General features: G+C 35.5%; 1 protein-coding gene across 1 annotated transcript in view; it reads left to right on the top strand.

The window, feature by feature from the left end:
• The window catches only part of LOC149921088 (cell adhesion molecule Dscam1-like), a 179366-nt gene that overhangs the window by 100298 nt on the left and 61671 nt on the right, over nt 1-17397 (top strand). The window contains exon 3 of the mRNA XM_090163200.1: nt 13883-14044. Coding sequence (XP_090019326.1) covers nt 13883-14044 — 162 coding nt within the window. The remainder of the gene's footprint in view (nt 1-13882; nt 14045-17397) is intronic.

The following is a 17397-nucleotide window of genomic DNA, read 5'->3' as shown; positions in this document are numbered from 1 at the left end:
ATTATTATTGTTGAAAATTACTCTCTGCATCAAGGTAACTTGAGCAATATTCAGGGTTTCCACACGTCAGGGAAAACAGGGAAATCAGGGAATTAAAAAGGTCCCAAACATTAAGGGAAAGGTCAGGGAAATTTAAGAATTGGTCAAAAGTCAGGGAAAAGTCAGTGAATTCAACTTTATCTTGACACTTTTTGAAGGTAATCTTACTCTAGTTATCTGACAAATTCTAAGATTATTATTAAGTGCCTTTAAAGTTTTGCTAATATTTTTAAAAATATTACCTTTTGTCAAATTCAAATCAAATTCAAAGTATTTTATTTTTTTAGAGTTAAGTCGGTACTGAAATGTACATTGAGTTGTGAATAAATAGAGGTACAACTAAATCTGGCTGGCGCGGGACCAATTTGGTTCAATAAGGAGACTTTATCAACTTTATCGTTCTACCGTGGCGGCATCTGTCTCTAGTGGTGGCAACTATGTTGCAATTGAAATGTTTCGCGAATCTGATGCGAAATTGAAATGATTTCTCGTAACAAACAAAACTTTGAAGTTGTTTAAAACTAATTTTATTCTGTCAACACGATCCTTTGTAATTAAAGTTACGGTGAGTTAACTAATAATTATTTATTTTTAGCCATATAACTTTTCAAAATATAGATGGCGCTACTGCCTAATTATAAAGATGAATTTCGTTCAGTCTTATCAGAACAGGTCCCGCGTAACCATGGCAACTGAAATCGTAAATGTAATTCCAGCAGTATTATTCCCAATTCAACGGTAATGTAGGTTGATTTCAATTTATAAACTTCTGATAAAAGTAAAATATAAAAATAAAAATTTACTTATTTTGCCTTTATGAAGTCGGGGAATGTCTCTTAAAATATTGTGGCAACCCTGTCTATAATAGACTTGGGGTTTTCAAAAGTACCAAACCAAAGCGGAAAATTAAAGAAACGAAGGTTTAAACAAGTAGCTCCTCCTAATAAAACATCTTCTGTGATTTTCCCGTGTTTTACCATAAAAGACCTCGTATAGTATTGCCCCCTATCGTAGTGGCAGCGCGAAATAGTCTAATTTTATTACCTGATGGAAAAGAATCGCACCTTTTAAAAAAAAACTTCAACTCAATCCCTTTCGATAAACACAATCTGTATCTGGTCGTAGTATAATTGATTTCTGTCCAATCGAAAAGATGTTATGGATAATAGTCTTAGTCGATAAATCAATATAACGGTAAAAAACGCCGCCGATCAGATTAGTAAAATATTTTCGGTGGCGTAATCGTCGGCCATTTTCGGTATGGAGATACAGGCCGGAAGGCAGGCAAGGCTGCCAGATTTCGATAGACCGAAAACGGCCAACTCTTTCAAATGTTTTCGTTTTCAAAACTAAAATTTTGCGGCGTAGCTATCGACTAATGCTTGTTTTCCACTGGCGCGCGCAACGACGCGTTTCTCGGCTTTGAAACGTTCAAACGTTTTTACGCGCGTAAAGAAAATAACACTATGACGCGCGCTAGTGGAAAACAAGCTTAAGACTATTTAAGATGAAAATTTTACGCTAAGCGTCGGTCAGAAGTCGGTGAACGTGTTTGTTTCGAGAGTCTAGTCCTTAAACCACGCGTTGGTAAGCTTTGGAAATCTCAACAAATCGGACTTAATACGCTAGGCTGGACGAGTAGCGTTCACTGAATTTTTAACTTGAAAGTTGGTAGTTCATTAAAACGAATCTTCTTTCTAACTACCAGAAAAACAAAAATCCGTCGCTTAGAAAGTCTTTACAAAACCTGATTACATTTCTAATAATAAATTAATCAAATTTTTATATTTCCCACTAAAAGCAATTACAGCGCCCAGCGCCGTGTGGATACGGGACTGAGATTATTTCAACTTTAAATTGTATTAGGAATAATTTCTAGTTTGGGCATCCGTGCAATCTACTTTTATAAAATAAAGAAATATCTTTTCTCTTATTTTCGCGTTTTTAAAAATGAAATATTTCGATGTGAAGGAAGTCTATATCTCTGTAAAATCCTCCCCCGCGTGGCCGGGGGGAGGAGAGTGGGGGAAGTAAATCTGAATTGGAAAACGAGTCCGGGCGAATTTGGGCAAAGTCGACGACATTGCAATCTCGATTTCCTCCTTTATTGATTAGTATTATTTTTAAGAAATAAAAACGAAATTTTTTTTTAAGAAAAGGGGAATTTTTTATTTCCGTCTCGATTAGGGGAATATAACTTTTCCTTTATTTGCTACGGACGAAGTAAAAAAATTGTTTTTTCGGCGGTGCTATGCTTTCGGCCTTTGTAATTCTGTAAATAATGCATTTACTGGGATCCTCAAATGTCCAATTTAAAAGATGTTTATTGTAGTTATTTTTCTTATAAGATTTTATTATATTTTACAAATTATCGATGAGAATATATGGTAAATTTGGGTACCGTTGAAATTAAATATTTATCTAAAATCCTTTATTTATTTAAAATTCATTATCAAATAATAGAGTTGGGTGTTATAAAATAAAATCGACCTTTTTTAATTTCTAATCCAGAATTGACCGAACATCTGATCAATCTCTGATCAAACATCTGATAAATCTTTGATCGAATTTCAGTCACTTTTTGGTATAATTCAATCGTATGTTTGACCAACGGTGGATTAACCGCTGTTCAAATTCGGACCAATTTTGATCTCGCTCCAGCTTGTTTTTCTTCATTTTGATACTTTTTCTCATTTCATTTTATTTCATATCATATCGAATAATTTTTCCTCCAAAAGTAGTCTTTATATATCCATTCCGGATCCAAAAGATTTCGCCCCCCAAATCCCCCCCCCCCAAAGATATGACCCCGATTGAATTGGTTATCGGATTATAAGTTCGTTTTTAGAAAAACGTAAAAATTTGTCGAGATCGATTCTCGAAGACGCCTCATCCGTGCAGTCGCGGCCAGGCCCCCAAAACGAAGAGCAGTCGCGGCCAGGCCCCCAAAACGAAGAGCAGTCAGTCAGTATTCTTTCCCGGTTCTTTTTAGCGGCGCGTATAAACCCGCTCTCGTCATCATTCGAGATAAATCGAGCAGAAATAGGAAAAGAATGTGGAATCGGCCGGCGCGGAGAGAAAACGAGGGAAAGATCATTACCAAAGTTCTTTTGGGCGCAAAAAGAAATAAAGTTTCTTTTTAGATCTGTCTCTTTTCTTCAACCTCGGAACCGCGTGGAAAGATACCGCGTGAGAAAATACGAACAAGTTCGAGCCAGTCACGACGCTACTTTTTCACATTACTAGCTATTTAGCGGATTTACACCCTTTAAGAATAGGTGTTACTTAACGTGTTTACTATGCCTCTAGAACTGATTTCGATAGAGAGCTCGAATTGTTATTGTTTATTTAAATGCCAGTAACATATTTAGGCTCTACTGCAAAATTCGGATTTCCGGTCTCCATTCTTTATAGAAAATATAATTTCCTGTCTCTGTCTTTATTCTCCACTGCCCAATATGTTTATTGATTTGATTTCTAAAGGCCTTCATACTTAACCGGGAAATATGACTTCCGGTCTCTAGTTTTTCTTACTCTATTGGAAAATATGATTTCCGGTTTCCTAGTCTCCAGTCTCAACTGAAATCTCTAGTTTCCGGTCTCTAGGCGTCAAGTGTCTATTGGAGGATTATGGTTTTCGGTCTTCAGGCTTCCAGTGTCTATTGGTGGAATATGGTTTCCGGTCTTCAAGCTTCCAGTGTCTATATTGGTGGATTATGGTTTCCGGTCTTCAGGCTTCCAGTGTCTATTGGTGGATTATGGTTTTCGGTCTTCAGGCTTCAAGTGTCTATTTGTGGATTATGGTCTCCGGTATTCAGGCTTCCAGTGTCTATTGGTGGAATATGGTTTCCGGTCTTCAAGCTTCCAGTGTCTATATTGGTGGATTATGGTTTCCGGTCTTCAGGCTTCCAGTGTCTATTGGTGGATTATGGTTTTCGGTCTTCAGGCTTCAAGTGTCTATTTGTGGATTATGGTCTCCGGTATTCAGGCTTCCAGTGTCTATTGGTGGAATATGGTTTCCGGTCTTCAAGCTTCCAGTGTCTATATTGGTGGATTATGGTTTCCGGTCTTCAGGCTTCCAGTGTCTATTGGTGGATTATGGTTTTCGGTCTTCAGGCTTCAAGGGTCTATTTGTGGATTATGGTCTCCGGTATTCAGGCTTCCAGTGTCTATTGGTGGAATATGGTTTCCGGTCTTCAAGCTTCCAGTGTCTATATTGGTGGATTATGGTTTCCGGTCTTCAGGCTTCCAGTGTCTATTGGTGGATTATGGTTTTCGGTCTTCAGGCTTCAAGTGTATATTTGTGGATTATGGTCTCCGGTATTCAGGCTTCCCGTGTCTATTGGTGGAATATGGTTTCCGGTCTTCAAGCTTCCAGTGTCTATATTGGTGGATTATGGTTTCCGGTCTTCAGGCTTCCAGTGTCTATTGGTGGATTATGGTTTTCGGTCTTCAGGCTTCAAGTGTCTATTTGTGGATTATGGTCTCCGGTATTCAGGCTTCCAGTGTCTATTGGTGGAATATGGTTTCCGGTCTTCAAGCTTCCAGTGTCTATATTGGTGGATTATGGTTTCCGGTCTTCAGGCTTCCAGTGTCTATTGGTGGATTATGGTTTTCGGTCTTCAAGCTTCCAGTGTCTATATTGGTGGATTATGGTTTCCGGTCTTCAGGCTTCCAGTGTCTATTGGTGGATTATGGTTTCCGGTCTTCAAGCTTCCAGTGTCTATATTGGTGGATTATGGTTTCCGGTCTTCAGGCTTCCAGTGTCTATTGGTGGATTATGGTTTTCGGTCTTCAGGCTTCAAGTGTCTATTTGTGGATTATGGTCTCCGGTATTCAGGCTTCCAGTGTCTATTGGTGGAATATGGTTTCCGGTCTTCAAGCTTCCAGTGTCTATATTGGTGGATTATGGTTTCCGGTCTTCAGGCTTCCAGTGTCTATTGGTGGATTATGGTTTTCGGTCTTCAGGCTTCCAGTTTCTATTGGTGGAATATGGTTTCCGGTCTTCAAGCTTCCAGTGTCTATATTGGTGGATTATGGTTTCCGGTCTTCAGGCTTCCAGTGTCTATTGGTGGATTATGGTTTCCGGTCTTCAGGCTTCAAGTGTCTATTTGTGGATTATGGTCTCCGGTATTCAGGCTTCCAGTGTCTATTGGTGGATTATGGTTTCCAATCTTCAGGCTTCGAGTGTCTATTGGAGGATTATGGTTTCCGATCTTCAGGCTTCAAGTGTCTATTGGAGGATTATGGTTTCCGGTCTTCAGGCTTCGAGTGTCTATTAGTGGATTATGGTTTCCGGTCTTCAGGCTTCCAGTGTCTATTGGTGGATTATGATTTCCGGTCTTCAGGCTTCAAGTGTCTATTCGAGAATTACGGTTTCCGGTCTTCAATGCTTAAGGCTGAAGTCGTAAATGTGAAAAACCAAAATCTTTTAAAAGAACAAATCTGGATTCTGGAGGTATAAACTTTATCACTAGTTCAGAACAAACGATTTTAGAATATACCTTACAAATCACACATGAACACGGATAGGAAAAATAATATTTTTGAAAGTAATTTTTTTATCAGAAAAACGCTCTCATCAACATGCATAATCAGGAATCCATATCTCTACTTGGAATGCTTATCGCGGCAGATTTTCGTCTTGATGTGGCTGACGGTTTTTTTGACGTCAATGTGTTAACTTAACAAACAACAACGTGGGAGGGGAGCGCGCGCAGTGGGAATTTTTTCTATCGTAGGCGGGTCCAAGGCTGTCAGAGTGATCTTCCCATACGGCAGGATAAGCATTACAAGTAGAGGTATGGATTCCTGACATAATAGTACGATCACTAATTAGTTGATCTTTTCGCCGAAATTTAGCCAATGCGTTGATGACTGACTTTTTATTTTTAATCCTAGATTAATGAAAACAGTTTTCAGAATTAAATAATAATTAAATCACGATAATGACTATTAAATTACCTAATTTAAAATTCACGAAGCTATTGTAACGACATCAACACCGCTCAGTTCAATAGTTTCCATTGAAGGTAAATTGGGGCGCTAGGTTTAAAACCCTATAAAAGGGGGGAGATAAGGGGGTGGCGAGAAAGAAGTGAGGTAATGAGGAGATCGCAACCTAGATTTCTTCCAAATCTGAAGAAGACCCATTTGGAATCCATTTGGTGGCCCCCTTATCTCTCTTGTGTACCTCTCTTTGTCTCCTCCTGCCCCATGGCCAGCCTCCCCCTCTAACCCGATGAAAACGGGCTGTCGTTACGCAAAATAGTCTTCGCCGAATCGTTTACCCAGCTATAAAGAGTGTAAGTTTCCCGTAGTTTATTTCAGCACTGTTTATAAAAAGAGCCCTAACAGGTATTTCGGGGTATTTGAGAGGGGCTCGGGCCCTCGTTGCGGATAAATTCTGATGGCCCGGCCGCTGGAAACGTCATCAAAAGATACTTCGCAGCCTCTCCAAGTTGTTCACCATTTTAAATTTTCTTTCGCCCATAGATTTAACTTTCTTCGTGGTCGTTTTTACTCGACTGTCTTCGATGTAAAATCCCACTTTGCATTTGTCATTATAATTCCTGACAAGCGAATGTATTACCACAGCTTCCACGCGGTCCGTGTCAAGAACTCAAGAACTTGGCTATCCCAAGCAAAACCCAGTAAACGCCTATTTTTAAAATTTTGAGTTAGTAGTAAATTCAACATAAATGACACCTGTACAAATTTCAACGCGACTAAAACATTCCCCGATTAGATATGCGAATTACCATAATATAAATCAAAATGGAAAAAGTGTATATTATCTCACAGTTATGAGAACAGTCGAACTTAGATTTAAATTAATTTGGAATAAATCAGAGATTTAAATCGCCTATTATTCTTCAATAATAAAAATTCAAGTTAGTTTGTAAATAGTAATTACATTTAAGGGTCATTCCATGACAAAACGACCTAGTTTTTTTTTAATTTTAACACCCGACCCCTTTCGATTTCGCCAAAATTTTGTATACAAGGTTTTTTGGGCCTAGGAAAACGATTTTGACAGTTTCATAACGATCGGTTCAGCCGTTTACGAGATACAGCATACGCGTTTTTTCAAAAGTTCGCCTTGACCCCCTAAATGTTTTCTAGTATATCTTATGACATAATTATCGCAAAATCACATGTAATACCTCATTTTAAAGACAATGCGCACCCTAATATGAAACTGTCAAAATCGTTTTCCTAGGCCCAAAAAACCCTGTATACAAAATTTGGGCAAAATCGAAAGGGGTCGGGTGTTCTGTGGCAGGCGTTTTGTCATGGAATGACCCTTAAGTAAGTTAATTTAAATTTTAGTTTACATTACCGTTTCACTTAAAATTATTAATCAATTTGTCAAGAAAAGAAGCATTAGCTTTAAAGGTTTAAAAATCAATCCAATTAAAAATTCAACAACCCTGCAACAACAAACATGATGTACTCGTTTTCGAATTTTGTGGGTGGAGCTTAATTGATCAATATTTCATAGTGGCCATCTGTAGGGTTATTAATATCACTAAATTTTCAGAAAAAACATACGAATTATATTACAATTTAATATAATTTAGTTTTATAATAATGGTTGATATTGAAAATAGTTAAATATTTATCATTAATAATTATAATGGTATTGTAACCGATATTAATAATTTATAATATTTAGAATGTAATTAATATTAATAATTTATAATATTTAGAATGTAATTAATATTAATAATTTATAATATTTAGAATGTAATTAATATTAATAATTTATAATATTTAGAATGTAATTAATATTAATAATTTATCATATTTAGAATGTAATTATTATTAATAATTTATAATTTTTATAATGTAATTAATATTAATAATTTTTATATAGAATGTAATTAATATTAATAATTTTTATATAGAATGTAATTAATATTAATAATTTTTATATGGAATGTAATTAATATTAATAATTTTTATATAGTATGTAATTAATATTAATAATTTTTATATAGTATGTAATTAATATTAATAATTTTTATATAGAATGTAATTAATATTAATAATTTTTATATGGAATGTAATTAATATTAATAATTTTTATATAGTATGTAATTAATATTAATAATTTTTATATAGAATGTAATTAATATTAATAATTTATAATATTTAGAATGTAATTAATATTAATAATTTATCATATTTAGAATGTAATTATTATTAATAATTTATAATTTTTATAATGTAATTAATATTAATAATTTTTATATAGAATGTAATTAATATTAATAATTTTTATATAGAATGTAATTAATATTAATAATTTTTATATGGAATGTAATTAATATTAATAATTTTTATATAGTATGTAATTAATATTAATAATTTTTATATAGAATGTAATTAATATTAATAATTTTTATATAGAATGTAATTAATATTAATAATTTTTATATAGAATGTAATTAATATTAATAATTTTTATATAGAATGTAATTAATATTAATAATGTTTATATAGAATGTAATTAATATTAATAATTTTTATATAGAATGTAATTAATATTAATAATTTTTATATAGAATGTAATTAATATTAATAATTTTTATATAGAATGTAATTAATATTAATAATTTTTATGTAGAATGTAATTAATATTAATAATTTTTATATAGAATGTAATTAATATTAATAATTTATCACCCCTAAAATCGCTCCATTATAGATAACTAGTTTTCAAAACCAGCGTGAGAAATCGCTTCATGTTGGTTCGGGAAGCAACTCGTCCAAGTCGGTTCGCTTAGAATCGCTTTCAAAACGACAAGGCGGGGAAGTCAAATAGCTCGTATTTTCCAAAATAATGGGAATAAAATTCTAAATAATGACCAGTAATATTACTCTATGTATAGTAAACATGTTTAACTAATTGTTTTGGGATACATTTTAGTATTTTCAAAATTCTAGTCATAATTTGAAATGGTGTTAAGCCTTGGCTATAAGCAAACCGGGGTGAAGTGATTTCGCACTTGTGAACCAAGAATTATAGTCGGCGGTCAAAACTGGCATACAAACTGACCTAAACTGGGTTTTAGGGTCTAGTGTGAACGTGGCTTAGTAAACGACCTTTTGGGTGTCCATTGAAAAATACCAAATGAAATGCACAATTTGGTGGAAGAAAGAGTGCAAGGCGAAATACGTCATAATAGTGCCTTTCGGAAACTTTTATTGAAGGAAAACATGACTCAAAAATTAGCTAAAAGAGAGAAGCGAAAAGAATAGCGAGCTTGAGCTGCTGTTTAACAAAAATGCCCATCACTGCTTCTCAAGATTTATTTCGCGAGGTAAGGCTCTAAGTAGTCGATTTCCAAACTTTTTATCGTCATATTTATCTCAGTTGGAAAGCATCGGTGGAATCATCTGCCAGAATGCTTTTTAAGGGGCGATCTCGGACATTAAAGGTTCGGAAAAATGACCAGCTCACTCGAGATGAAATCATCCCAAAAGGTTTTAGGATCTTAAAACCAGATTAGACATTAACACCGCTTGACGCAATCCCAGCCGATGTCAGGAGCTGTCGCGACCGGGAAATCTTATTGTTGGCTAGTATAGATTCTTAATGTTTCTTCCGCGTTTGTGTTTGGTTCGGACACGATTATTATAGCTAGAAGGTTTCAATTTTAGCATTTTTTTAGTTACTACTCATTTTCTTTCTGTATAATTTGAATCCTATTTTGGTAACATATACAGGGTGTTTCAAAAGGTTATGCAAAAATTTTAAGGAGTTGTAGGGGGTGAGTTGAGAAGTATGCCTGTTTTTTTCCCATTTTCCTACGATGAATTAAAAGAGCGCCAGATAGCTTCAAAGTGTGGCCTACTAGCCACTGGAAGTAGGCTGCAACAAGACAAAACCAAGCAGCTAGGACTTTAAACACTATTTAAGTTTACTTTTGTACGCTGGTTACCTCGATTTGTTTACAAAGTCCCTTTTATACCTATCACATGAACCCAAACCTTATTGTTCGCGTTTCCCTGCTGCTTCGTTTTGCGCTTATTTCAGCCTACTTCCAGGGGCTAGTAGGCCACACTTCGAAGCTCTCTGGCGCTGTTTTAACTCATCGTAGGGAAATGGGGAAAAACAGGCATACTTCTCAACTCACCCCCTATAACTCATTAAAATTTTTGCATATCCCTTTGAAACATCCTGTAGATCTTCATTTCAGATTTTTACGAAATAGATAAATTTGTCTAAAATATTTAAGTTTTGATTTAATAATGCACCTTTTCATCGTTTGGCCAAGATCAATGTGTAGTATTTCACAATATTCACTATTAAATTTGGATCCTTATATGCGATGCGTATAAGTTGTACCACAGATACAATAAATTTCTAGTATTTAAGGAGGAAAATGAATTTCCTAGCTCAAGTCCAAAGTCTGTGACATAACATTTAAACCCAAAGCTAGGGTTAACCTCGGGGTAAACAGTCTGTGCACAATAACTCATGCAAGTTCCCTAAACAGGTTTTCTAATCGTAAGTAGTTTAAACATAATTGACTACCGAAGAAGGTAGATGGCGTTACAAACACTAGGCGATTGGTTTCTATTTAATAAATGCGCGCGACGAATGCGCCACGTACGTGCTACCGCTCGTCCATCACTAGCTTTTGTTCGAATACTCGTTAATTATTTTTAATCCCTCGAGCTCCGTAAATATAATTTTTGGAGGATCATATTGAATATCAAATTATTTTGACTTACCACGTCATATACCGAAATCAAATATTTAACACGTTCGATGAGTTTTACAAACTATTTGAAATACCAAATCAAATATTTAAAACGTTCGATGAGTTTTACAAACTATTTGAAATACCAAATCAAATATTTAAATAGTTTGACGAGTTTTGCAAACTATTTGAAATACCAAATCCAATATTTAACAAGATCAACCAGTTTTACAAACTATTTGAAATACGAAATCAAATATTTAACACGTTCGACCAGTTTTACAAACGATTTGAAATACCAAATCCAATATTTAACACGTTCGACCAGTTTTACAAACTATTTGAAATACCAAATCAAATATTTAACACGTTCGACCAGTTTTTCAAACTATTTGAAATACCAAATCAAATATTTAACACGTTCGACCAGTTTTTCAAACTATTTGAAATACCAAATCCAATATTTAACACGTTCGACCAGTTTTACAAACGATTTGAAATACCAAATCCAATATTTAACACGTTCGACCAGTTTTTCAAGCTATTTGAAATACCAAATCCAATATTTAACACGTTCGACCAGTTTTTCAAACTATTTGAAATACCAAATCCAATATTTAACACGTTCGACCAGTTTTTCAAACTATTTGAAATACCAAATCCAATATTTAACACGTTCGACCAGTTTTTCAAACTATTTGAAATACCAAATCCAATATTTAACACGTTCGACCAGTTTTACAAACGATTTGAAATACCAAATCCAATATTTAACACGTTCGACCAGTTTTTCAAGCTATTTGAAATACCAAATCCAATATTTAACACGTTCGACCAGTTTTTCAAACTATTTGAAATACCAAATCCAATATTTAACACGTTCGACCAGTTTTTCAAACTATTTGAAATACCAAATCCAATATTTAACACGTTCGACCAGTTTTTCAAACTATTTGAAATACCAAATCAAATATTTAAAACGTTCGACCAGTTTTACAAACTTGTTGAAATACCAAATCAAATATTTAAAACGTTCGATGAGTTTTACAAACTATTTGAAATACCAAATCAAATATTTAACACGTTCGACCAGTTTTTCAAACTATTTGAAATACCAAATCCAATATTTAACACGTTCGACCAGTTTTACAAACGATTTGAAATACCAAATCCAATATTTAACACGTTCGACCAGTTTTTCAAACTATTTGAAATACCAAATCCAATATTTAACACGTTCGACCAGTTTTACAAACGATTTGAAATACCAAATATTTTCTATCTTTCCCCCTTTTAGAATAATCAACTATATGATGAGCAAAATCGAATATTCGATTCGGTATTTGATCGAATTATTTGGTATAACCAAATATATCACGCATCCGTAGCTATCATCTTATCTGTATCTAAAATTTTCGAAAAAGTAAAGAAAACCTGTGACATTTTTATCTTTCATAAAAGTTTCGGACTGCCGTGGTGACACCCCTCAAAATCGTGGTTTACGTGGCCCCCACAACCTCTCAAACGTTTCTACCACCAAGAAAAAGCGTCAAGAGCCAAAGAAACCTCGCAACTTTGACGCAACCCATTGTTTGTCAATACCCCGAACACAATCTGTATATGACGGTTTCCCTTTCGCGAAATTCTTCTCGGCGGGAAACTTGAGATCGAAGATGGTAGATGGCGCTCCGCCCACGAACACAGGCCACTCTCCGTCTCTGTCTCTTCGAGCGGGGTTCTTTCGTGTCCGGTAATGATGGTACGCCTCGGAAACCAGAGTATTATGTGTCTCGTAACAAGCCGCGTCCAATGATCTTCAGACTCCCAGCACGATTCCAGGTCGGTCCGAGTTGGGAGCGACTACTTTTTTCCTTCGTGATAACTCGCGGGGTTTCACTCCGCGCTACGATTCGAGGCGGGCTGTCATCTCCCTTTGGCGCGAGAGTCTAGTAATTGGTCTAGTCGATGGTTGGCTCTCATATTGGGGAGATTTGGTGTTAGCGGAAATATATGTCTTACGAGAGAACTTGCTTATCGCTTTATTCTGCTAATGTTATTCCCTTAAAACATGTACTTTCGCTGCCGGCGGCTGATTTTTCGAAAAGGGTTTCATAAAGGAACGGAGGAAGTTGGAGGGGTCAAGGCTATTCTAATCCTATCAACGCTCTGAACACCCTTTTTTAGTTTAACATTAAAATATATTTCGAGTGGAACTAATGTTTTACTCGAAGTGTAGCTGTTGTAGTATTATTCGTTGTTGTTGTTGTTCAGTTGATATTTTGGGGTAATTTTTTGGGTGTCGGTTTTTGGGTATACGTATAAGTTTATTTCAGTCATTGTGTCTAAATCAGTGGCGTCTCCGTATTTTTGGACTCCTTTTTCCCATATCTCTTTAATCGATCATGAATCCCGGGTGTGCCATCGGAGGCCCGTAAATTTTGGTTCTTGATTTCCCAACAACAGCGGAAGTTTCAAATATAAATGATATATCGATGCATTGGGAACGAAAATATCTCTCGATCGTTATACCCGTTCGGACCCTCAGGGGCTAATAAATTTGGCCATTACATATCTCTGATGCCATTAAGACGAGAAAAATAAATGATAAAAATCCTTCACAGCCATAAATCCAATTTGGGTAAATATGGGAATGTGGTCATTCAATATATTTCTCTTTCGATGTTTAACTAAAATACGGCTGACCAAATTGTTTAATCTTAAAACGACCATGATTTTGTAGCTTTTTTGTAAATGTTCAAATGCATTTAATTCCAATGTATGAAAACATTATCGATTTTATTTATAATTTTTATAGATTTTTATCGATTTAAATTGGATTTTTATTGATTTTTATTTAAGGTAATATTAATTACTAAATAACTAATTTGTAACTAAATTTAAATTCTCTCTAAACTGAGATTGCTAGACAACATGCTTTTTATACATTTTCATAAATGCATTGACACGATTTTTCTAAAAAAAATCATTTGATTTAAATCACTAATTTAAATGAAATTGATTGAAATGAGACAACACGGTTTTCTTTACAATATTTTATTTGAAATTCAAAGCTTCTTTGAAAGGTTTCCGTCGATTAACTGGTTTTCCGATGGTTTTTATCCCCGCAGTGAACATCCAGAACTACGCAGTCGACGTGTACGACGAATTTGTGATAGCGGGAAACACCGGAGTCCTCAGATGTCACATTCCAGGCTTCGTCAAGGACTTCTTGACAGTCAACGCGTGGATCAAGGACGGCTCCCACGTCATTCCAGTCAACGCCTTGGCGGGTAAGCTCCGCGCACTCCATTATCCCAGTCGCTCGCTCTACTACGGGCCAACGCGTTTCGTGTTGTTGCAATTAGCAGCGCTCTTCATTCTCGTTTTGGGCGCTTCTCGATCTTAATGACTAACAAGGAGACATCCCGAAGTATAAACAACCGATTTTGTTCAAACTCGGGGGATTGGTAGACCTTCATGTATCATGAAAAATCCTAAAGGGAATTTATTCAATGGGCAACCGTTTTGACATGGCAACGAAAAATGTTTTTGACAACACAAAATATTAAATTTTCCCATTGAAAATCTAAGTACGTAGGTTTTATATGGATCTGTGGATTTTGTTAACGGGTTATACCTCTGATGACAGAGCAAAAACGCGCCCGAAACAAGCCAGGCTATTTATTTTTGTAAATAAAATCTCTTGTGCACTTTTAACTCTCGTTGCATTACGTTTTTTATTCTAAGTGTCTTCACAAAGCCATTCGATTGTAATAGTGTTAGAATTATTTTTATTATAGTAAACCAGCAAATATTAATGGTTTTGCGGCGTCTGAGTTTAGATTGTCTCATCTAATCATACGAGTGTTGATTGCACGCGATAAAGCTATACACAGCTACAAGTTTTCGAGGGCTGGCTTAGTCCGTATATGCATGTTTTTTTTTTTATCTGTAAGCACTTTCTGAATCAGTCTATAAAAAGCGACAAGAAAGTGTTGGGTTGAAAAGGAACTTGAAACTGAAAAACGACACGTTGTTGTGACAAAGAGCCCATGAAAGATAAAAAATGAATGGCCAAATGATCGAGGACCCGGAGCCACTGTACCGACTTAACATTAGTCCGCCGTGGCTCCGGGTTATTCACGAAATGTCTGTGATCAAAGGCAGGAATTTTTCTTATAGTCCGTTACAGGAATCCACACCTCTACTTGGAATGCTTATCGCGGTAAATTTTCGTCTCGATGTGGCTGATGGTTTTTTTGACGTCACTATGTTAACTTAAAAAACAACAACGTGAGAGGGGAGCGTAGGCGGAGGGGATTTTTCTCTCGTAGGTGGAGCCAAAGCCGTCAGAGTGATCTTACCATACGCGTTACGGCAGGATAAGCATTTCTGGCCATTAGATAAAGTTATCGTTATGAAAGTTAATATTTGAATATGCGGTGGCGGAGAAGTTATTGCTTTCGCCTCGCAGCGAGAGGAACCGGGTTTGATCGTAACTTCTGGCGCTGAGTGAAAACTCGGAACCACTCCTTGCACGTTTAATTTGCAAGTTCTCTCGTCACTAGTGACAGGGGGTTCCTCTTTCCATAAACACTTTTTGAGGTAAACGGTAAGATTGAGAATAGGAAGCTGATTTCTCGCGTGGCATGAAGGGCTTGCCACCACCCTCCTACGCATTGTATAAAATTATTTTATAACTTTAAATTTAAATTTAAAGTAACACAGTGATGTAACAATCCATTGTCATTCATTTTAAGATTCGGATCAATTTGAAATCGAGCGTAGAGTATCAGACCAAAGATTGAACTACAAATGCAATATTTTCGATGTAGTCCGTATGTTACAAAATCGTTGTAGCTGTGCTAGTGTTCTTATTTTTAAAAAGTGTCGCTAAGACAACTAACGCCATCAATTGATCAGTTAACAACTGTAACTACGACTAGTTTAAGGTCGTCAAACGGTTAAGGTGGCCGTCCTCTCTACCAACTGCACGCTTTCGACAATCATCTTTCAATATAAACACGTATCTGAAATTATTCTATTTTGTCTCAAAACACCTAAACAAGTTGGCAAGCCAAAATTTACATCTCAGTCAATACCTCAGCGGTAAAGAATACACCCGCTTAGGGTATGGCCCGGGTTCGATTTCTGCCCTCGACTACGTTTTATATTAAATAAATTAATTTTTATTTTTATTTAATATATATATTATAGGATAAATTGACGTTAATACGTTTATAAAAGCGTAAGGGAAAACGGACTTTCGCCAAAGCTGTTTTTCTAAATATCGCCGTAGCGTAACATGTGTCGGTGGTTCTGTGGTAGACCACTCGCCTGCCAAGCAGAAGGGCCCCGGTACAAATTCGCGGTCGCCGGATTTATTTTTATTCCATTGACAAGCCGCAACATTTTAATTTCTTCTACGCAATAATTTAATTCGAACATCAAATCTCTTTATATTTAAATAAGAACCAAAATGTAAAATTCTATTAACTATTAATATACGCGTCCGCGTAAGCTGAATTTCTAATTTTCGCGTAATGAGCTTAGGTGGTTCTATGGTAGAACGCTCGCCTGTCAAGCAGGAGGGCCCGGGTTTAAATCCTACCCGACGATTTCGCAAATAGGTAATCAGACGAATACCGTAAACATTTGTTGGAAACCCTGCCATTTAGATGCTAGACGTTTAACGTAACCCTCAGCGCTCGGTCTGTCCCAAAAACAATAACTAATAGCACTCTGAGAGTAAAAATACAAAAACACCAACATACGCCATAACACGCAAACAGCACGCACTAACACGCCAACTTACATTACCACATAACACAAACTCACAAATCACACGCACACACATTCTATACCCAATGGAAAAGAGAACGGTTTTGGGAAAACACCTTTTCCTAGTGTTGTTAATTTTCCGGGAAATTTTCCGGGAAATTTTCCGAATTGCAGTGACTTTCTTTACAATTTCGCATTTCACTCTCAACCAAATTTAAGGTTTAGTAGGAATTGAGGCTCCTACAGACTTATCGTAGTAGAAATTGAGGCTAGTACAGGGCCCCCAGAGGTCCTATAATTCCTATAAAATCCTATATTTTCAAAAATGTCCTATAACATCCTATATTTTTAGCAAAATCCCCCAAAAGTCCTATAAAATCCTATAATTTTGGTATTTGGCCCATTTAAAATCCAGCCACTCAGTTAAATTGCTAGATTTAGCTATAGGATAAATTCCTATACGAAATCGTTCTAGTCTATACTTTTGTTATTGTTAACATGGTTAGCTACTAGTATATTTTGGTGATAAAATGATTAAATAGTTTCTAGTTTTTAAGTGAAAATCAAAGATTTATTTCTCTAAATATAGATTTTGTTTTTAAAGGCATAAAGTTAGTAAATTAAATAGCATATATAGTCCTATAAAATCATATAATTTTATATAAATAGTACTATAAAGTCCTATATTTTTTGAAAAATAATCCTATTTTACCTATAAAAAAATTAAAGATTTGAGTGGGGGCCCTGCTAGTACAGACTTCCATCCTAAAGGTCAATCAATAGCTCTTCTGCCTTAAGAAATTTTCATAACGTAGTAGGAATAGAAACTTCTACAAACTTTTCACCCTAAAGGCCAATCCAA

The sequence above is a fragment of the Leiobunum rupestre genome, chromosome 11 (assembly GCF_980474605.1).
Source record: "Leiobunum rupestre chromosome 11, qqLeiRupe1.1.hap1, whole genome shotgun sequence".
NCBI classification, from domain to species: Eukaryota; Metazoa; Arthropoda; class Arachnida; order Opiliones; family Sclerosomatidae; genus Leiobunum; species Leiobunum rupestre.
Note: the sequence above shows the minus strand (reverse complement) of the source record. Positions and strands in the feature narration are given on the sequence as shown.